Genomic DNA, 23350 nt, shown 5'->3' with positions numbered 1-23350 from the left:
AGCAAAAATCTGTGGATTAGATTTGGAACACGTACGTTAACAGCAAAGTACGTTAAGATATTTGTTTACTGCAAAATGAAAACGTGATCATGAGAATCAGACACCACAGCATTTACTGTGTTTATTGGTTTCATATTTATACGTATATTTACATAAACACATTGCAAATGCAGAAAGAACAATAAATATCACGTTAAAGTAACTGTACAACACTACAGCAGTTTATCTTTCATGTTGAAAATTGTGCAGAATTTAAGAGCCAATACAAAAAACAGTTTGAAATAGTGAAACAATTTCCACAATGTAAACGTAGTTGCAGGCCACAACTAATTATTTTGTCAAGGCGGGTTACTTTTGATTTAGAGATCCATATGCATTTTAAGTATTTTTCACACATGAAAACCTTTTTATTATATTACTATCTAGAATTGTGGCCTGAAATATTTCTGTGATCCCTTCATTACAGCAGTGCAAATGATAGTTCCAAACAGCATATGTGAACAATATTTCAACAATTAATGTGTTTGAACTTCACAAAAAATTAATAGCATCAACATTTGCATTCAATTTTTCTGGTATTGCAAACTTAGTATTCACTAATATTGATTGTTTGTAATTGAAGTCGATTATTTTCAACTTCATTTTTTAAATCTTTTTCCTGATTGATGTGATTATTACCTTTCATATGACTTTAAAAAACTATTTCTTCCACGTTAAAGATGTCATATGATCACTGGAATTACAAACACTTTGCTTTGCTATTTTCACCTTTGTAAGCTCTTTGGGACACCAGGCTTTCTTTGAAATTGCACTTGCAAGGTATATTTTCTTTGTAACACTTCAGCCATAACGTCATTCTTTACATATTGAAATGCAAGTCAATTCAGCATCAACAACATGTGTGTGTGTGTGTGTAATTGAAAAACAATATGGCTACCTAAACTGAACATGTACTTAACAAGTAGGGTAATCCAATAAGCCAATCAAGTTTATGGGTATTTGCATCACAGACAGATCATAAGGTGCAACGCTGATATCACATGACTAATTTTAAATAAAGTACTTTTGTTTTTAGTCATATTTAGCAAAGAGGATATTTTTTATTGACTACACAAAAATTCCATGACTTTAAGGCAAAACTCAATTTTTCCAGAACTTCCATTTATATCAAACTCATACTAATACCACTTCATAATTCAAATACTTTACTAATGTAGCATTTATATAATACTTTGCCAAAGTTAAACTCTCAAGTATTTTAATAACATCATTTCCTATTGAATATAACTATGCCAAAATTATTTTAAAAAATTTTTACTAAAATTACTGTTGATATAAAACTTTTTTAAATTTGTTATTCAAATTAAAAAAATTCAATATGCTTGACAGAAAACAAGTTACTAAGTATGATTTATCTTATTTCTTATAAAGCAATTAGTTTTTCAAAGACAACTTAAAATACATAACTCAGAAAAAATAAATAAAAACAATTGACTTAGTAATGTTCTAGTCAAACAAAAGAAAATATAAGTAAATAAAACTAACCTCATATATATGCATACAAGATAGTTTGTTCCTCTTAACACAGTTCAAATTCCTATCTATGTGTACCACCATTCAATACAGGTTTTCAATAATTCTGTATAATCCTTTAAACTTTGGATGATTTAAGTGCATATATAAATACACACTATCATATCTTATGTTCAAAACAACCTGTAAAACATACAGTGTGTTAATAATATAACGATAGTTTATCAATTACCAATTAGCTGTACTTCAGTCTGTTCTAATCCAAATTACATCACACTTTCACTGTATGTGCTCAACTGGATCTTTATTTCACATACCAAACTTCAAGGCAATCTATTAAAAATATTCAAGATATAAAATCTTCAAATCTGATTAAATGTTTTCCTATTTTTCACACATAAACTGTGCAAAATTTATTTGATAGAACAGCATACTTGACTTCCAAATATGGTCTAAATATCAGCCACATATGCAAATATATTCAATAAACACTGCTAATATTTCACCAAAATTTCTAGATATCTATGCAAAAAGTCATTTGAAATATTCATCTTAAATTTTTATCACAGCTTCAAACTAAAGGTGAACCATTTATAGTTTTATGTCCTTTGAATTATAGATGGCTGACTTACAGCAGCAAAACGATATGGTGAAAGTTTTTAGTGTAATAAGCCATCAGAATTACCACTGAGCCCTTGAGGAGGGTATGCTTGTTTTCAATAATAAACAATACAGTCTTGATGTTTAATGTGAACAACAAAAGTCATGGCATTAAGTGCCACTACTCAACTAACCCAGTAAACACACTGGCTTACTGTGATGGACATGTAACTAAATTACTAAACACAAACATTATAGAAAAATATGGAAACAATCTATTTGACATTTATTAGTTCAAACAACCATTTCTCCTATAGGTGGATTCCTCTTAATACCAAAGAAGATGAGTTTAGTTTTTTCATGGGAGAGATTTTTCAAGCTGTATGCATTACCTGCCAAAGTAAAAATATATAGATATCAGGTTTAGATCAAACGTTTTTTGTCTATTAAAAACTATCTAATGAGATTACACATTTTTCCATAAATAAATATTGCAGGTGATTAGAAGAAAAATAAAAAACTTTTGTCAAAAATTCATTAAAATTTTGCTTACTAATTTTTAACATATCAACAAGCTCAATATATAAAAGTGCTCTGAAGAGAAAATGTCAAAATTCTGAAAATCAGTCTTCCTGGAGGAAAAAAAAAAAGAAAAGAGAGTTCAAACTGATTTTGTTTGTAACCTACAAAGATAGAAATAAAATTAATGCACTTGAAAGAAATTTATCAGCAAAAGTACACTCCCTTATGTAAAGTTGTATTTCCTCATGACGTGTTTCTTAATTTAATACATGCAATATGTTCACTTTCAATGGTCATAACTAATGGAATATAGATGAACCATGCATTCTCATTTGGGAAAGCCAACTAAAAAGATGAATTTCCACAGCAATATAATATTACAATATCTGACCTATAAATTAATTAGTTATATTTTTACATATGTGCTGATAAACACTGATGAGTTGAAAACAACTAAATTTTTAATATGTTTTGCTTAATGGGAAAAACATTATTTCACAAGTGTATTTGAATATGTAAATGACACTGAATTTTTTATTCTCACATTCTGGTACATGATCTTTGTACAGTTCATAAATCCTTTTAACTGACCATTAGTACCTAAATATTATAAACACATCACCATTATAATAGGCCTCAGTGTATTTTGTTGGTTTGCTAACCAAAATTGTGCCTGAAAAAAGCTGAAACAATAGCCCACAGCAGAGAGTAATGCAAAACAAAAAATATAATGGATCACTATATTGCAAGTTATATATTGAATTTTACCTTCAGTGAAAACAAAACCACTGTGTAATAACATCAAAGAGTTGGCCCACTATATAATTCAAAGTAAATTTTGCACAATGCCATAACGCCACTCACACATTAGATCAAAATGTGTGTTTAAAGGATTTAAAACTCCACAAATATAAATATATACCACCATTATAAGAGGCATTACTGTATTTCTTTGATTTGCCGAACCAAGCAGTGCTAACGAACCTTCAATAAGTGAAACTTCAGTTAACAACAAAAGGTACAGCAAATCAAGGAATATATAAGGTTTATACATCACAGATACTTTCAATACCACTTTTAGTTAAAAGAAGATAAAGACTGTAATATTAGTATGGTGTAGCTTCAGTACTAGCATTACAAACAGTTTGAATATATATTCAGTAAACCACCAATTTTATACAACTTCAACACACTGTATAATAAATATATTTCAGAAAATGAATTTGTTGACATAATTAGAGACATACTACATAAGTACATACATAAAGGTAATAAAATCACTGACAGAAACATTTCTGTGTAAAAAGTTCCATCATTAGATAAACTAACTTATGACTTTTTTCTCACTACTTAAAATAACACGCATGCTGTTTTATCATAATTTGATGGTTGTGCAGAGTATCTCAATGACTATGAGGTTTCACAAAAATTAGAAAAATCTACTGCCCAACATGTGATATCCAAACACTTCTGTTACATCAGATCTAGTAATGCTTTCAAAACATGAGTATCAGAGACAAGCAAAATTCAAAATAGTGACCATAAAAGTAAAAGTATCTATGAACAAATAAAGAATTCACAAACAAAACCTTAACACATAAACACTTCTGTCTGAGATGAGACTCTGAGGGATGACAGATACATTCCCAAAATACTTTTCCATTAGCAGTAATACTATATACAGTTAACCTTTCCTTACTCATTTGGTGGGATCGTCTGTATTTCCATACTTTATTTCATTTTGCAAAGTTTATTGAAGTTTAAAGAGCTTCTCACACCTGAAAACACGTCTTACTCTTTTGATTATACACATTCCTAATGATGTAAAATATTTTCAAAGAACTGGTTACAATTACAAACAAATATTGGTTACAATATAAAATTTGCAAAACAGATGGTACCTCTTTCACATGAATAAACTAAGCTGTGAAAGTAATAAATAAAGAGCAATATATCTATAATTCAATATCAAATATTATAATTACAATCTATAAATATTTAGTTTTCACATTTACTTGAGGTATCTCTGTGCAACTCACCTAATGGTACAATAAACGAGTCATCTGTCTCAATTATCCAGGAGCTTTTATGAACATGCAATTCCACCTTCCCATAAACAACAACAAAAAACTGGAAAAAAAAATTACTTGAAATGAAAAGACAACAAAAGACAAAAATGAAATGTTAGACCTCTGAGCTGTATAAAATACACAAAACAGGTTAAGATATTTTTAAAACAAGTCAAAATGTTGAAATTTTAACCTTATTAACTGATAGGTTTTGTACATAGTTTTGAAAAACATTTCCTAAATTACTTATTCACCTTATGGCTTGTGGAGCCATGCAATTAATCCCATTAATTACTGTTGTGGTTTTCAACATACATAAATGAGTGATTGTGCCAAATTAATTAAGTTATTTACACTATATATCCAAGTTGGCAAAAATGTAAAATTAATCAATACATGGTCATCACAGGTCGTGACTGGCACAAAATAAATCCATAAATTGGAAGGTTAAAGAAACACCTCCATAACTAAAGACCCATTTATCATGACTAAATGACAGGTCTATCCACTTTCAAAACTGTATATTAGCAGTATTTTGTGTTTAATATCCAATTATATTAGAATATAAATTCCTTGATACATTAACTGCAGATAGTAATTTATGACTTTCACTTTGAACTAGTACATAACAACCTGTTATCAGTATGTTAATACACAAGTGGTTGGAAGCATTGACCTAACGTAAGGCAAATAATTTTATAACATGTTGATTTTTATTTCACTCTAATTTTAAATCATTATTCCAATATTGCAATTAATTTATATCATGTTTATTCATTAGAAATTTATCAGGACCAGGTATAGTTTTATTAATAGTGATACTGACTACTGAACAGATGGCTAAATGTTTAGGGAATATAAACAATTTTCTTAAAACTGTTTTGACTCACTCTTTACCATTAGGGTAAGTAAATTTGCACTCAAACCAATGTTTGTAGAACTGTTCAGTTGTCAAAATAAAATAATCAGAAAAATTCTCTTCTAAGGTACAAAAGTATTCTCATCTTCATAGAAACAATGTATCTGGTTATATTTAAAATAGATTTTAATAAATTTATGCAAAAACAAGATGATCGAGGGATTTAACTTGTATACTTTTCTGTAAAGATAACTTCTGATAAATTTCTTGCTTGTTTTACATGATTGTTTGGCAATTCTTAAAATAAATGGAAATACCTTTCAAAAATGCAAAATTGTGTTAATCTAATTTTAAAGATATGATTCTTGTGCATTTATCAATATAAAGTACATACTACTATCTTATGAATGAACCAATATATGCAATTTTAGGTCTAATGTTCACAACTGGTTCTTTCACACTTATTAAACAACTAAAGCAATAATAACTTGATTAAAGTGTTATAACTATTGTTCTGATGAGTTACTTAACAAGCTGAACATCATACACTAAGATATAAATTTACCATAATATAAATATAGATAATTACTTATTAGCAAGAAGCTTTAAAATAAAATATTCTGTGTTACTTTTGTCTTACTGTGATTAATAATTGATATAATTGTCAAAGATTATTTTTAGGCTCATTGTAATGACAATCATTCCCTTTCAGATTTGTAAATGTATCATGGGAAATACCACTGACACTCCCCTTTTAGAGGTTTGTCTATTTTACTGGTTTAGTAGGGAACAATTTGAGCTCTATAAACCAAACATAAAAAAAAGTGACCAAAAAAGCTAATGAGACATCATGTTACATGTAAAAATTATACTATCAAAATCATCTTTTACAGATAAGACACAGAAAGCTTTTACTGAGGTTTACATTCACCATTGTACAAACCTTACCAATAAATCAACAAGAACACACATTGGTAAGGTTATTATTTACAATTCAATTTTACATTAATTTTCCTTATAACTTACCAGTGAACAAGTGAGCACATATTGAAAATGTTTTTCTTTTAAAGGAGCAATCACTAAAATCCCCATGCAATAATTAGGGAGCTCAATGCTCTTGCACAGTTTCAGTGGATCCTTTCCTTCTACAGGAGATCCTGATGGCCCTTCCCATGCCAAGGTTTTGGTATTCTGAACAACCACTGTCAAACGTGGATAATATACAATTAAATATTTTCATAGTGTTATAGTAATCTACATGTACCTGACCTAAATATTCTAAAACTAATAATCCATTTTACAATTTAGACAACCTATAAACAAGTGTCTGAGTTATCCATTTTATCACTCGATTCTATGCTTAAGGGAATAAACACTAAAATTATTTAATAAAACAACCACAGCATTAAAACTATTATTATTGATAAAATTACAAAACTGGACTTTTCTCTTTTTAACAAAATACAAATAATCTAGAATATCAACATCACTAAAAATTTTATAGATCTCATGAAGCAAGTCAAACCAATAGTAAGCACTTGTATACTTAAAATCTTAAATTCATACATACATTTATACAAGTTTAAAATGATATATTAATTTTATGGTAAATGCCACAAAAATACAGTAAACTGACCTTAAAATTATAAATCAACCAAAGATGCAAAAGTAGCTCTAAGAAAGCACGCAATTAATAGATCACTGAAAATTTATTAAACCTTTTCCTTGAAATGAAATGAATTTGGTTAAGTTTCCACATTTCAAACATACATTAATTCTAGTACATATTAAGTCTTAATATTACTAACAGATGAATCATCTTTCATGGCCTTAAAAACACCCAACAAAATCAATATAATTACATAATTACTTGCAAGTTATTTCGAACAGCTGGAGTAACATTTAAAATTTCTCTGAGCTCTAAAATCTATTAGGAATAGTATTTTCTAAATATGTAGTAACAAAAGACAGATTACGTTATTAAACTAAACTTATTATTACAATTGCATGAAAGAAAACATTAGAAATCATTTGGTACATACCTGCCTTGTTGAGATTTCTTGGAGCACAAACTGCAAAAAATTATTCAAAATGTAAAATTTAACTTTGCAAGTTAACAATTTTATTGTTTTTTATGTTACATGTCTTGTTTGATATCAATTATAAACATTAAGACATTAGTTGCACTGTTTTTAGTAGTTTTAAAATTTATAAATATATTTCTATTAAAGATGAGTGATGCAGTTCTCAAAAACTGTTTCTCAGCTAAGTCTAATAACAGATAAAACTGGAAAATATTAAATTGAGTTTTGACTGCCATCTTTACATATAAAGTGCATAATTCCATGGTTAAAACCAGTTTTCCACAACTAAATTTATAACAACAAATATTTAACCCTTAAATTAAACACAAACAAACTAAAAAACAAATTAATCCCAATACAAAAAAAACTTTTTTGTGAGTGTTTCACAAGTAGACCAACTTGCCAGTTATATATTCCCCTTTTTTTTTTTTTTACAGGGATGATGCAAAATTCATGCATTACCAGAGAATATTTAACTTCCACCCGTAATGTTTTCTGCTTGTTACAATTACTGGTTGGAATGCCATTACCTTTGCATGAACATGTGGAAATGAGCCTGCTATGGAATTGAATAAGGATATTGTGCACATATCCAACAGGTGAAGAACATAACTTAGTAAAATCACAGTGTGGTGAAACAATTACATTAACTTCTACTATAAGTGTTGTACATACCAGAAACAGTTTTTTCTTTTAATGCTATTTGCTTCATTTTGTTTACAAATGTGTGACTTCTTCGATAACTTATATCTAGAAGAAATAAATTTCGTAATGAAAATAATAATAACTATTAGTGTACAAAATATATTACACAATTAAGAAAGTATAAACTATAGATTTAACATAATACAGCTGAGGTGAATGTCATGCAAGTAAAAAACCAGGTTGGCTCATAAAGAGTTTGTGAAATAAAATTAAAAAAGCATCACACATTTAAGAAATTTAAATTGACTGCTTTGACTGGAGATGTATATAATTTTAAAAATTTGGTGAAATAGTAAATTAGATCATAAAAAAAGATATATGACAAGAGGTTGGCTGAAAATGTAAATTAACTGTAAGGATTTCTTCAGGTACATTAATGGTAAACAAAATTTTAAAACAGGGGGTTGGGTCCTTAAAATGAAAAGGAAAGCTAATATCTGACCATTGTGAGATAACTGGGTTATTAAATCTAGCTTTTTCTTTGGCTTTTACTAATGAAAATGAAAGCAGTATTCCACTTATTAAACAACTGATAAATGAAAACAAGATCAAACAAAATAACTGCATTAATTTTGACCTGATTGAGAAAAACTAGGAAGTTTAAAAAAGCAATAAGACTCCTTGGCCAGATAATATTTTCCCAAGGGTTTTGAACAGTGGGCAGGTACCAAAGGATTGGAAGTCACCTGATGTAACTCCTCTTTTCAAGAGAGGTGATAAAAATTGTCACAGTAATTGCAGACCCATTAATTTTGGCACAGTGGGAGTTATTTACAGGTGAAACAAGTTTTGTTTTTCTAGAAAGGTGATTTGTCTTTGGAACAGGTTGCCTTCAGAAGTTGTAGAGGCAGTAAATTTAGAGTTTAAGAAAAACTTGACAGATACACAAATTTTATATAAGGACTGGTTTTATGTTTTTTTTAAGTTGAAGAATGGAACAGCCGAGATGGACCAATAGATTTCATGTTGTCCTAAAACATTATGTTAAATTGAACATATGTCTATTCATTACAGTGCCATGAAAAAGCATGAAGTTATTACAAGTGCATAGGGAGAGTTGCACAGTACACGAAGGTTTAGTTGCCCTCCTATTGGTGGAGTGCTACTGCTGATGATGTGATTATCATGTACCAGTGCAGTTCACACTAAACGTGTGAATTTAAATGGGAGTTAGCTCAAGATTATGGACATGCAAATGCCATAAACAGACGCACAAAGAAAATAGCATTTCCATACTAAGACATGAGTTATTGTCTCAGAAATTAGCTAACTTAAAATAAATTTGTAATAGACAAGTAAATATTTTTTGTAATGTATTCATGCAGACTAAAAATTATAAACAAAGTTTTTGAATTCAAACTTCAAAACTTCTTGTTTTTATCAACAAAAACACAAACACTCTCACATGCACACACATCTTTATTATATTGTGTCTGTCTAAGCACTAATGTGTCTCCCTGTTGAAAAGCTGTAGAAAGCTCGATATTCACTTTTCAAATGATGGGAGAACAGGCATAAAATATGTTGACACTAAATTTTAATTTACAAGCAAGATATTCTAAACTTAATTCTTGGGAACTAATCACACTACCATTCACATTTCAGAACATGACAACGTAAAGAACAAAAATATAGATTTACCATATGTTACTGTTGAACAGTTCTTACAATGACTGAAATGCTCAATTATACTTTTCACAGTGGGCAGTTTAAGTGTCTCAAAGTTTTGGTTTTAAGAGAAACCAAGCGTGCAACAAAATTAACTTTTTTAAAGTCCATGACATAATTTGACAGATTAACTTGAACTTTTGATCATCACGAAGGATGGGTTTTTGCGCTTGTATATGAATAAAATGTTATCAAAACCAAATAATTATAGAATAATACAAGATTAAATAAAAATATATAAAAATACATTGTTTGAAAGGTTCATCTGCAAGTTTCTTCAGAAACTTGTAAGTGAAGAGTTAACAATTAAAACATCTGAACAATTTTAAATGTGACATAAAAGCTTCTTTCAATTTTAATATGACTTTTATATTCTCAATCTGTAAAGTCATGTTCATACCTGCTTTTTTAATAATAATCACAAAAATAAAAATGTTTAACAGAGACCATTTTTTTAAAACAATAAGTTTGTTTTCAAACATGCAACTTTTTTATGGTGTTTGTATACTATCATTAGTTTGAGATATTGGTGTGAGAAAACCATTTTTGTAGTATGTTTTTCCTGTGTATTGTTTACATTTGGTTTTTTGCATATAATTATATCATTCTAAGTACAGTTACAGTAGCAAGTTGTCCATGTTGGACCCTCTATACATAATATTACTAAATAAAACAGTTAGTCATATCTTTCAAGCTTTCGAAAAACATGATTTGAAAATATTTAAGCTTTACAAGTTAATATTCTACTGTTACATTTCTTTTATTTACTTAGGCCTATAAAAATAATGTTCTGTTTCCTCTTGCATGCTGAGAAAATATATGGTACATAGGTAGGGATTTTTTATTTACATATGTTTTAAATTGTCAAAAGTATAGTAGCAAGGCAGAGTATTTTTTTCAATACAGATGCATATTTTATTACATAAATGCAATGGTAATATATCAGATTGTACTAGATACAAAACACTATCAGAAAAAGTATTATTTAGATATATGGTCTCTACAGAACACTAACATGCAGTTATGTAGAGGTTGTGCATTTGGAATCAACTATAACTCAGGCAAGATCTATCTCAGCAAGGCCAAGCTATGTGTGTTTGGCTGCATCTCCCAGTTAATTTAGATCACAGACATATCACATACAGAGTACCTTTCAACACTTTCTTAACATTATAATATGTGGTTACTATTGACCAAAAAAGTTACATATACTTTCATTATATGGAACGTTTTTTGAACATATGAAACACAGTACAAATTGGACAAAATTAATAACGTGTTTGATGACACAGTCATTTTTGAAATGTAACTGAACAGTTAAAACTTTATTTAATAAACAAACATGAAGAAACAAAAATAGTTTCCCATGGTTTTATCACATTTTATGCACTGGACTGAAGTGATAGCATTTTGTGCTGCATACAGATTACTTTGGGCAGTATCATCAGGTGAAGGGTTATGATTGTCTGGCTGATGTATTAAAGTTGATGACACCTCTTAATATATTTTAGGCATATTCTACTTCTGTCCAACTGTTATAGAATTTTTTCGTTGTTGAGCATCATTTGTTTGCTTTTGATTTTAGTAAGTTTGGATTAGTGCAGTGAGGGCCTGTCCTGATTGGTTGTCTCTTCTGTCTTTACAGCCTGGTACTTCTTGATGTGTTCACAAGTACTATCTAAAAATGGATCTGGCAGCTAAGTCAATTTTGACCTGCCATGATAAGGTAATGTATCACAGATTTCATTTTCACACATTTGGAGACTGTAATGGCAGACTCAGCCGTGCTTGAATCAACTGTTCAGTACACACTGAATAGATGTAATAGATTCTTGTCTTTGTTGCTTCAATGTAAAGCTTGTCAGTACAGCTGCTCAGATGTCAACCATTTTTCAACATGCTTGCTTATGCCTCTTGGTCAAGTTCTCATGTTTCGAGAGCTTACTTTTGGATACCCAAATTAAGTATGGATATAACCCTCTTTGCAAGATTAATGAAATTGTGTTTGTGGGTACACCTTGTAAGAATAAGCATGTATTAAAATCTAGTTCCTTAAATATCCAGATGATGTTGCATTTGATGATGTAATGTTTGACATTACTGGAACAGAAGCTCAGATATAATTGGCTGAGAGCAATTATACACCATAGCATCTGACAAATCAGACATTTTTTTATCACTTTCACCTTTCAAAATATGGAAGAAAAATTGGTGCAATTATTTAAAGAAAATAAATAATTTAAGGTAGTTTTTATAATGGTCAGTTGGAAAATTGGGGAGAAATTTTATTTATTTTTCCTAGGCTTTATGATTATCATTAAGTCTACTTTACATATTTTTCAGAATCAGCTAATGGACTTGTATATTTAAATTTATATTATTCATATTTCTACGTTATGATTTGTGTATTACGACAAAAGAGTGATTTATTTTAAATTCTTAGCAGTTTCATTCTATCAAACAATTATACACATATTGAGTGGATCATAACAATTTTCAAAGCAAAAAAGTAATGATTTATGTGTCTTATCACTTTCACAAAGAAGCTCAACAATTTTTTGGGTGGAATGTACAACAATTCCCATGCTCAAAAAATTGTGTTATTTTATTTTTTATTAATCCATAAAAACATATTACTGTTACTACTCTACTATGAGTAACACCTTCAAAAAGTGAATATAAATGCACCACTCACAATGAAAAGATGTAAGTAACTCAATTTACCCTTATGTTTTACTTGGTGCAAGTAAACACTGCTTACCCTTATGTTTTACTTCATGATTGGCCAATTTCATCTGCTTAAACTATTTTTTCTTCTTCTTCAATTTCTTTTCCTCTACACTCCTCATTTTATAAACATTACCATATACATCAACAGCATACAAGTTTGAAGAATGATATGGTTCCTTCAGAACTTCTGATCTGGAATCAAATGTAAATTCTTTCCTTTGGATCTGTAGGAAGGTTGGAATTGCTTCTGCCCTCAGCTTCTGTTTTTCAGTACTATGAAGTTGATTATTTTACTTTCTGAAAGATATGCATTTTTTTTTGTGAATTTTCAAGTTTAAATGGGGTAACACTAATTTATCTTTAAAATTGATTATTTAGTTTCTGACTATTTACCAAAGATTGATTTGATCTTTTCTGTTTGCCTTCTTATTCATACCAAGCTTCTGTACAAATAAGAACCCATGTAACATTACCTATTATCTGCAATGTTATTTTTTTCTATACACTACTACGACTTTGCCCTCACATTTTGAAATTATCTTTTGTGCTCTCACTTTGCTTCTATCATCTTAAGAAAAAAAAGAGAAGATAAACTAGTTCAGCTTCACTGAACCTCATACATTTTAATTTTGATGCACCTGATACATACAAATAATATACATATTTCTGCTTTTCAACTTAAAATGTTACTGAGGAAGACTGTTGGATATAAGACAGTTTAGTAAAAGTTATTTATTTCAGGATTTAACATTTAATGATTATTTAGTTTTGTAACAAGTGTCAAAAGTAATTGTTTCAAAGGTGAAGTTTATGATTAATTTCTTACATAACTCAGTAAGAGTTGTACACTGTGTGTGTGTGTGCGCGTGTGCACACGCATGTTGTTTAACTGCTGCAGTATTCTTGATGTTATCTTTCTCAAAACCTCTTAGTCTTTCTTGATATGTGAGCATTGTTAAATCACAGTATCCCACTGTATCAAGAAAATTTGATGTTCCAGTTGAAAAAATGTATAGATATGCGTGACCAAGTGAATACAAAAAAAATTACTTACAGTTCTGGATATAATTATAATAACCAATAACAGAAGTCAGAAAATGAGAAATTAAGATGAATGAGTGTTAACTTAGTTGTACTGGAAAATATTTAAAGTGAGTTTTACAGTTTAAGAGATAAGGAGAATTATTTGCCTCCTCAAAAGATATTCTAAAGTAATTGAACCTGCTTGTTTGGACTTTGGTAAAAACGGAGACAATTATTTAAATTTCAGAATACAACTGTGATAATTCATTGTATAAGGGAATTATTGTGATAAGAGTAGAGAAAAATATTTTATCTTCACAACTGCATTCTAAAGTAGTTTTATCAGCCTATGTGGATTTTGACAAGAAGAGAGAACTATTTAGTTTTAGATAAAACCATGATATGTTTGACTTGCTTTGAATATATTTTAAGACATGGATTGTGTTTTGTCCATTCATTGTTCAAATGTATCACTAACAAATCACAGACACCTACTGTAAGGAATTCCATCCCTTACAGAGACAAAAAGAGAAATGGCCATTCTGTTCGGTGCGACTTCTTTAATTAACAATTCCATTTCAAGACGTGGTATGTCACATTGCAATTTAATAATTCCTATGTTGAACAGTCATAGAAAATCCTCTCTTAAAATGAGATTGCAGTTAGGTTAATTATCTAATATCAAATATAAATTGAGTTTGATGTTTTGATTACATTTCAGTGAACAAATCAATACAAATGTATGATTACATTATATATATGTGTGTGTATATATATATATACATATCAGTGCATAACTAACAATGTACTGTATCACCTTAAAAACATTATGTTTAATATTTCATTACATAAAAATGAAGGGTAATTAGCTGAAACACTGCAATAATAGGAAATTATCAGTTCCTCTCTTATGCTCTTATAAAGTACCATACTCCACTATCTTTGATGACAACTCATTCCATAGGTCAATGATTCTTTAAGAATAAAACTGTTTTTACTGCAGCTTCATCTATCCTCTCCAAATTTAAAATTTTTGGTCTCATTGTCTTCAGAATATTACACCACAAAATCATTTCACATCATTGATAATTTATACTAAAAGGAACAAACAAACAAACACCACTGTGGCTATACTTAGCATTATCAAAGCTTAATGTTGTTTGGTGACAGATAACAGCACTGCATATCAGACCATAGTGTTAGATGTTTTTTTGCCTCCCATACTTACAAGCTTGTTTGTTTGTTTTGATTTTGAATTTCGCGCAAAGCTATTCGAGAGCTATATGTGCTAGCCGTCCCTAATTTAGCAGTGTGAGACTATAGCAAAGGCAGCTAGTCACCACCACCCACCGCCAACTCTTGGGCTACTCTTTTAGCTACGAATAGTTGGATTGACCGTCACATTATAACGTACCCACAGCTGAAAAGGCGAGCATGATTGGTATGATGGGGATGCAAACCCGCGACCCTCAGATTACGAGTCGCACGCCTTAATCCACCTGGCCATACTCAGCAACAGGTCTGAAGACATATAACTAAAAATTGGATTTACCTATTCCTGAGAGGTACAGCACAGACAATCCATTGTGTAGCATTGTGTAGAACAACAAAAACAAGCAAACAAAGTACATATATATTTTTATGCAAGCGCTTAACAAATGCACACACATATATATATTTATTTAAAGTTTTTAGAAATACACGTTTTAGCAAAAACATTCATCATTTTAAAGCTAAGAGATTCGACAAATTATAATGTTAAGATTTTTTAAACTGTATGAATCTTATGGTATATCAATTCTATGTTTATAGACTAACAGAGCTAAAATCCAGGGTTTGATTCCTGGCGGTGATCACAGCGGATAATCTATTGTGACTTTCTCTAAAACACATAAACAAACTTTCTCCATGCGCCAAAATATCATATAGATTTAGTTTTGATACTGGTGTGTACGAAAAGCATTAAGTTAAAGAGGTTACGATAAAATTCAAAGATTCAATTTTCATTATTACTCACTTAGTAATGTGAGTAATTTCTTGCTTAAATGTAAAAAAACAACCATTACCTGACAAGTTCTTTATATTATTAAAATCATAACGAACCAGACTGACAAGGAAAGTTTCTTTGTTGTTGTTTTTTTTTCGTGCAAGGCTAAACGAGGACTATTTGTGCTAGCCGTCTCTAATTTAGAAGTGTAAATATTATACAAAAAGGCGGCTAGTGATCACCACTCATCGACAACTCTTGGGCTGCTCTTTTATCAACCAATAGTGGGATTGACTGTGACTATATAACGCCGCCACGGTTGAAATGGCGAGCATGTTTGGTGTGATAGGGATTCAAACTCACGATCTAAGATTGCGAGTCGAGTGCCCTAACCACCGTGTCGAGGCAAGGAGAGCCCACATGTAATATTTACATAAACATCTTTATTAATACAATAATGTCTATTAATTTCTGTTTACTCGCCAATTTCAAGATTTTTCAAACTAATTATGACTAGCTGCTGGGTTGAGAAAAGAATTCGAACACGTCCGTACACAAAAAAAAAAGAAACATAAGAATCAAAATTCAAACTTCCAAACCAGACAATTAAATTATAATCCATAAGCTATCTAAATCAACTGTTATTTCAAATAAACATATTCTAGGAAGAAAACTCCAACTCATATTAAACTATTTAAATAGCTACATCCCAACGATGAAATAAACCTGGCACCACATCATAAGGTCAATACAGAAACAGGGCTAAGCAGGTATTTGTTGTATAAAACAAGGTTTGTAGTGTTTATTTACTTGTCAAATTTTGCACAAAGCCACTGAAAGACTAACTATGCCACCCTTTCTTAAGTTCGTAATGACAGTTTTGTGTTTTTTTTTATTTTCCACAAAGCTACTCAAGGATTATCTGCGCTGGCCGTCCCTACTTTAGCAAAGTAAGACTAGAGAGAAGTCAATTAGTCATCACTGCCCACTACCAACTCTTGGGCTACTCTTTCACCAACGAATAGTGGGATTAATCGTCACATTATAATGCCTTTACGGCTTAATGGGCGAGCATGTTTGGTTCGACGGGAATTCAAACCCGCGACCCTCAGATTACGAGTCGAACACCTTAACCCAACTGGCCATGCCGGTCTTTGTAATGACAGACGTGAAGCAAAACAGCTAGTCAATAACACAAACTACCAGATCTTGGACTACTTTTTTACCATTGAATAGTAGGACTGAGGGGGCTGGCATGTTTAGTAACGAGATTCACACCAGGTCCCTAACACTGCGAGTCGAGTGCCTTAATCGTAAAGTTTGTCACGTCACAAGATTTGTGACATGTAACCTTCATATAAGAAAGGGAATTGGAGCAAGCTTAAATCCTTTGTTCAGGGTATTTACCAGGAAGTACCTAAACATCATGTAGAACACATGCATGAAAATTTTGAAATTTTGTTTTGTGAATATACTTGAATAAGAACATTTTATATACTACTTTTGAAAGTGCAGAATAATTAGTTCTTTCAACTGCGATATTATAAATTATTTCGTAATCGTAATCCAATAAAAAGTGCGATTTTACCATTCTAAGTCTGTAAGCTTATTGCCGCACTAGCACAGTAGTATATCTACAGACTTACACCACTAGAAATTGGGTTTCGATACCCGTGGTGGGTAGATTACAGATAGGCCGCTCTGTAGCTTTGTACTTAATTCAAAACAAACAAACAAACATTAAAGTGTGATGCAACTATACTCTTTACTTCAAACAGTATTTCCTTTCCTCATCTTTCACAGCAGCTATAAATTTATCATCTGCTATATAATCCGTCATTTCTTGTAAAGCATCCAAGAAAAAAGTTAAGCAAGCCTTTCTAAATCTTCCAAATGTTTGGCTAATATCTTTTATTCTTTTCTCTATATCCTTTTACAAAATTTTGTTACAGATGCATATATCTGATGTGTGTCGCTCCAAACATCTTAGATTGGCAGCTAAGAATACTTTATAGCTGTTGTAATTCTCAGCGAGAAGGTTACTGAGTATTCTCATAGTTGGGAAACAAGATAAATAGCTTAATGTTTAATATTCTACATTTTCACTCTGGAAGTTAGTTTGAGCTAAACCTGATAAGTGTGTGTGTGTTTTATTATCGCAAAGCCATATCGGACTATCTGCTGAGCCCGCCGAGAAGAGTGGAACCACTCATTTTAACGTTGTAAATCCGTAGCGTGTTACGACCTGGTAAGTCTCCTATGATACTTTCTTTATTGGTTCTCAATCATGTGATGTTTTTGAGTTTACCAGCTAAAATCTGCAATTAGATTTGTTCCATAGAAAACACATTCTATTACTCATTGAAATGAAGCAGGTGTAATACATAATCGGTGTAATAGCACAAAGATTGTAATAATTCAGACGATAGGCCTTCCATTGTACGTTTACTCACAGGTTTATCAACCATGTGATGTTGAAACGGCCGGGTCATATCTGGAACTGAACCAAATACTGACATGACTGAAGTTGCAAGGTAATGAATTCTTTTTTTATTTTTTTATTTTTCATGGATTTGTTCATTTATTATTCCTCTATGATTTAGTTTAATTATTAATTTGGAACTACATTAAATGGCTAATCCACGTTGATTCTATGTGAATGTGTGTGTATTATGAGAATGGCACTGGTTTCCCCATCAGCGATGTACAGATATTTTAAATGTTACAAAAGATATGCAAATTTATGGCCACGAGATGTAGTCGCATGGTATAACGTCTGAATAAAACCATGCAATGAACATCAACGAGTTAGTTCACGAGATATAGTATAAGAAAACATCGTCATTGATTACTACTCAATGTTTTAGTGATTTTTGGCATACTGGTATATCTGCAGACTTACAACGCTAGAACCAGGTTTCGATACCCTTGATAGTAGAGCACAGTTAATTCATAATCTAGCTTTGTCTTTAATTATAAACAAACAATTATTTTATAATTCGGCTTTTTTCGTATGATTCTGTTTTCCTGATTCTTTCTCTTATTGAAATAATTATTAACCATGATATACATGTAGTATTATTCCTTAACGTTAATACCGGGTCCTGGCCAGGCACATATTTTTTTACTGTGCTTTGATAACTTATAAACTTTGTATTCACCTCTCCGAAAGTTTCGTTTAAGATTTCTGTGATTATCAAAGTAAAGTAAATTAAATATGTGTTTAAAACATGGCTGTAGCGACTGTTGTGTTTTAAAACATCATATTGGCACCCTTTCATGTGGGGTATTTGTATTACGCTTTTGAGTGAATTGTTTTCTCAACTCTATTCGGAGTAATTAATTTAGCAATAATTTAGTTTCATTTAAGTAAACCTATCACAGATAATAACTGTTACTATGGGCTCTAACGAAGGTGATGTGGCAATGTTGAAGCATTCTATGATGATATTGAAAGAACACATGGAAATAAATTTTAGCATGCATGCTGACCTATTCGTAGGAGAAAGCAAGTATCCATCCTCTTGATGTCAAACTTCTATAGCTGATTTTACATTACCCCAGTGAAAAATTCATCAGTGAACTCAACATACCACTCCTGCCCTTTAAGGAGTTCAGTGGTAAGTCAGATTTTAATGTATTGGAATGTTTAAAAATTAGGGAAAAAAAAAACATTTTTATACGTATCAAGTACCTGAAGATGGATGGATGGAAATCGCAGCTTCTTGTTTGAGAAAAGAGCAACTAGAATGGTAGAAAGCTATGGGTCAGAAATAGTTTGCAATCGCTATGCAAAACTTAAAGAAAAACCTTTTCTAATTTGTAGTTAGTGGTGTTAACTAATACTGAATTGACTAAAGAGCTTTTTAGTGAGAAGTATCACAGTAATACATGGGGTCAGTTAAAATCTTTATATGGAAAACTGTAACAGGTATAAATTATGAAACTCTGAAGCTACAGAATGAGAACTTGTGAAGTGTATTATATCACAGTTACGTGTTTCTCTGTGATTATAATTCGAATGCCACTTTTTGTTTCTTTCGCTAATGTGCTAAAATTTTCTAAACAATACAATATTGGTGGACGACTAAACAAGAGACTGTTAAGTGTAAAGTTTCTTATTCTGAAACAGATGGTAATCGTCCTAGGCAGTCGTAGAAAGGAAAAATAGTATCCACGGAAAAATAAGAGGTTGTCCCCTCACAATACAACGGGCTTCTGCTGGATGGTGGGAACACTTCTTATCTTTCAATAGATCCTGCTGATGAGTTACCTGTGCCTCTTTCTATACCTATACCTACATTAAAGGTACGTTGTAAAGTTTATTATCGCAGGTTAGCTTGTCTTCATACTAGTAATAAACTTATGATAAGATGAATTAAGGCTGGAAACTAGAGAAGATGAAGCTGAAGGCTCAAGAACATTAACTGTTTTCTTGTAAGATTTCTATGCTTAACTGTAAAGGATTCAAGGTGTCGATATAAATGTCATCACTTCATTATTCTAAGGGGAATGAATGGGATATAGCGAAATCCATTTTTATTTTTTATGATTTTGTTTATCATTCATTTGTAATTCTTTGTTTGTTTGTTTGTTTGAATTTCGCACAAAGCTTCTCGAGGGCTATCTGTGCTAGCCGTCCCTAATTTAGTAATACAAAACTAGAGGGAAGGCAGCTTGTCATCACCACCCACCGTCAACTCTTGGGCTACTCTTTTACCGACGAATAGTGGGATTGACCGTCACATTATAACGCCCCCACGGCTGGGAGGGCGAGCATGTTTGGCGCGACGGAGATGCGAACTTGCGACCCTCAGAATACGAGTCGCACGCCTTAACACGCTATAATTCTTTTTATTATTTTGTTAAACTATGAAGTTTGAGTTACATTAAAAGTCCATCTCATCTTCTAGATGAGCACGTTGATTTTGAGTAAATTTGTATATATTATGAGATTGATATCAGTTTTCTCTCGCTGTGATGTACAGATATTTTTAATGTTGCAAAATATCATGTAAATTTATGGTTACATAAGATGTAATCTTGTAGTCCAGCAATTGAATAGACATCTTGTCACGTGTTTCAACAATTTAGTTCACGAAATATAGCTGAAAAGTATTGTTACTAATTATTACTCGATGTTTTTGATTTTGTAGTTGTTTAAATATGAAATATTGTAACTTTATAAATGTGTTGTTTTTTTCACCTGGTTCATTTTCACGATTCCTTTATGTATTGAAATAATCATTAATTCTAATGTGATGTGGAATTGTTCACTGCTATTAATAACACGTCCTCGTCAGGCAAATATATATTTATTTTGTTTTGATAATTTATAAAATTTCTATTTCACTTCTCTGCAAGTTTCGTTTTTTTTGTGTGTGTTTCGCCTGTGGTTATAGTGGTTCTTTGTGTTTTAGTCCATTAGTTCAGGAATAAGTTATCACCTTTAAAGTTCAAGTTTATTTAGAGTTCTATTTTGTTTTAACCAAATTAACCTTATCTTTGATATTAGTATAATTATTAGAATAATTAGTATTATTCGATAAAAATTATGCGCAATCCAGACCACCTGACAACAATGATTTTTTTATTTATTCTATAACATTTGTTACGGACTGTGTTCACTTTGACATGCGTTGTAGGTCTATCTATCTCCGCATACAATTATTCAACATAAATTTCTTGTTAATGGTACCTACAACCAACTCACTTAACTCTGGTTAATAAACAAATACCTAACTCACCAAGCAACTTGATTGGAGAATAAAACTGACACACTAATTAAATATTTCACTGAATTCTCATTGGATGTTCACACATTTATTAACAATGCATTCCTGTTTCACAAATTTTTTAGATTGTTGCATCATCTAGATAATCCAGGACTACTTTTATGAACTTTCTGGGTCAAATATAATTTTCTTTAACAGCTTCCTCTAGCAAAATCTAAATTATAACATTGAAAATATAGCTTACAATACCACTTTTTCTTTGTTAAGGTATTTAATTCTACATTATAATATGCCTTTTTGTTTAACTTTTTTTTACATGTGTTTTGTACTTTGAAGTAATTTTTGTGTTTGAGTGAGTTTTTTTTTAAAGCTGTGCAAACTGTCTGGAGTGTAATCATTAAATGTACAAGAATAACGAAAAGTTAACAGGCTTCTTGAGCACTTCACGAGTTTAAGGCTTACAAGTCTTAATATTCACCCTCCCAGCCGTGGGGGCGTTATAATGTTACGGTCAATCCCACTATTCGTTGGTAAAAGAGTAGCCCAAGAGTTGGCGGTGGGTGGTGATGACTAGCTGCCTTCCCTCTAGTCTTACACTGCTAAATTAGGGACGGCTAGCACAGATAGCCCTCGAGTAGCTTTGTGCGAAATTCCAAAAACAACAACAACAACAACTTAATATTCAATTTAAATGCATATTATATTTTATATTTACTTTTAACTGTTACATTCTAATTGTCTTTGTTTCTTTATTTTCCTTTAACAGAGAGTAAGTATATTTACTTTGCTCATCGTAAATTTGCTGTAACGTTTTAATTTATGTAGGACGGGCAATCAACAGATATGTTATATGAAATTTTTGTTTGTTGTAAATGAGTGATAGTTATGTTGTGGTTTTCTTAATTTGAATTTCACATAAAGCTACACTCGACCTATCTGTGCAGGCTGTCTCTAATTTGCAGTGAAAACCAGAGAAAAGTCATCACTACCCACAGCCAACTTCTTAGATACTCTTTTACCAACGAGTAGTGGAATTGACTGTTTTTACATTATAACATTCCCACTTTTGAAAAGGCGAACATGTTTGGAGGAATGGGGATTTTAGCTTACGACTCTCAGATTACGAGTCAAGCAACCTAATTACCTAGCTATGCCGGGCCACTTATGTGATTATGTTTATTGGTTGTAAGTAAAATTGAGGAAACTTTTTGGTAAGTAACATTAGTTTGACACAAATATATTAATGACGTAAATATTTCAATGAATATACGTCTTATAGTATTAGAGCTGTTGAGTGATTTAAAAAATCCATTGCACAGGTGATTGCCCAGTGCCCTATGCAACTAAGCACATTTTTTCTTTCTGCTGTATTTTTTGTGAAACAAATATGGATTGTTGTAAGCATCGCATTATCTGTCCTGTCTTAAATTCTCACAGCTTATAACTTAGCGAATTAGTTAAATTCACATTTATCCTGCGAAATAACCCATTATAAAACGCACCTATTGATATTTGCATGAAAATAAGTTAATGAGAATACTACAAGGTGTTGTGTTTCTTTGTGTTACCAATTCGTTGTGGGCAGAGTGAATTTCACCTCATTGTGTGGCAATGTGCACCTACGCCATATCAAGATCCTTAAGCATTAGTAGTGTCATTCAGCCGTTAATAAAACCTGCTGCTATGTGGTTTGTTACTAATATATCAGAAATGTTCTTAACTCTCAAATAATGTTTAGGATCTGGACATTATTATGTTTTCATGTTGTAAGCCATGCAATGATAATACAGTTTAGGTATACTCTTGCAATACTGTTATCCAGCGTATTTTTATCC

At 31.1% G+C, this 23350-nt stretch overlaps 1 protein-coding gene and 1 long non-coding RNA gene across 4 annotated transcripts; one reads left to right on the top strand and one right to left on the bottom strand.

The window, feature by feature from the left end:
- Nucleotides 1-376: 376 nt before the first annotated feature.
- On the bottom strand, nucleotides 377-13080 carry LOC143244857 (centromere protein C-like). 3 transcript variants are annotated; one of them, XM_076490276.1, is made up of 6 exons: nucleotides 12802-13079; nucleotides 8343-8417; nucleotides 7626-7655; nucleotides 6610-6785; nucleotides 4695-4785; nucleotides 377-2525 (listed from the first exon to the last, which is right to left on the bottom strand). In XM_076490276.1, the coding sequence occupies exons 1-6, from the start codon at nucleotides 12833-12835 to the stop codon at nucleotides 2428-2430; spliced, it is 504 nt and encodes a 167-aa protein (XP_076346391.1). In that variant the 5' UTR covers nucleotides 12836-13079; the 3' UTR covers nucleotides 377-2427. The 3 variants fall into 3 exon arrangements, with proteins under 3 accessions (XP_076346391.1, XP_076346392.1, XP_076346393.1); XM_076490277.1 differs by lacking the exon at nucleotides 7626-7655 and having other exon boundaries at nucleotides 12802-13080; XM_076490278.1 differs by lacking the exon at nucleotides 8343-8417 and having other exon boundaries at nucleotides 12802-13077.
- A 4740-nt stretch (nucleotides 13081-17820) lies between these two features.
- On the top strand, nucleotides 17821-20082 carry LOC143236348 (uncharacterized). The gene is made up of 4 exons (XR_013019539.1): nucleotides 17821-18028; nucleotides 18236-18314; nucleotides 19260-19400; nucleotides 19913-20082. It is a non-coding gene; the product is annotated as an uncharacterized LOC143236348 (long non-coding RNA).
- The last annotated feature ends 3268 nt before the right edge of the window (nucleotides 20083-23350 follow it).

This window comes from Tachypleus tridentatus, chromosome 2 (assembly GCF_004210375.1).
Source record: "Tachypleus tridentatus isolate NWPU-2018 chromosome 2, ASM421037v1, whole genome shotgun sequence".
NCBI classification, from domain to species: domain Eukaryota; kingdom Metazoa; phylum Arthropoda; class Merostomata; order Xiphosura; family Limulidae; genus Tachypleus; species Tachypleus tridentatus.
The sequence above is the reverse complement of the archived record's forward strand: the minus strand, read 5'-3'. Positions and strand labels throughout refer to the sequence as shown.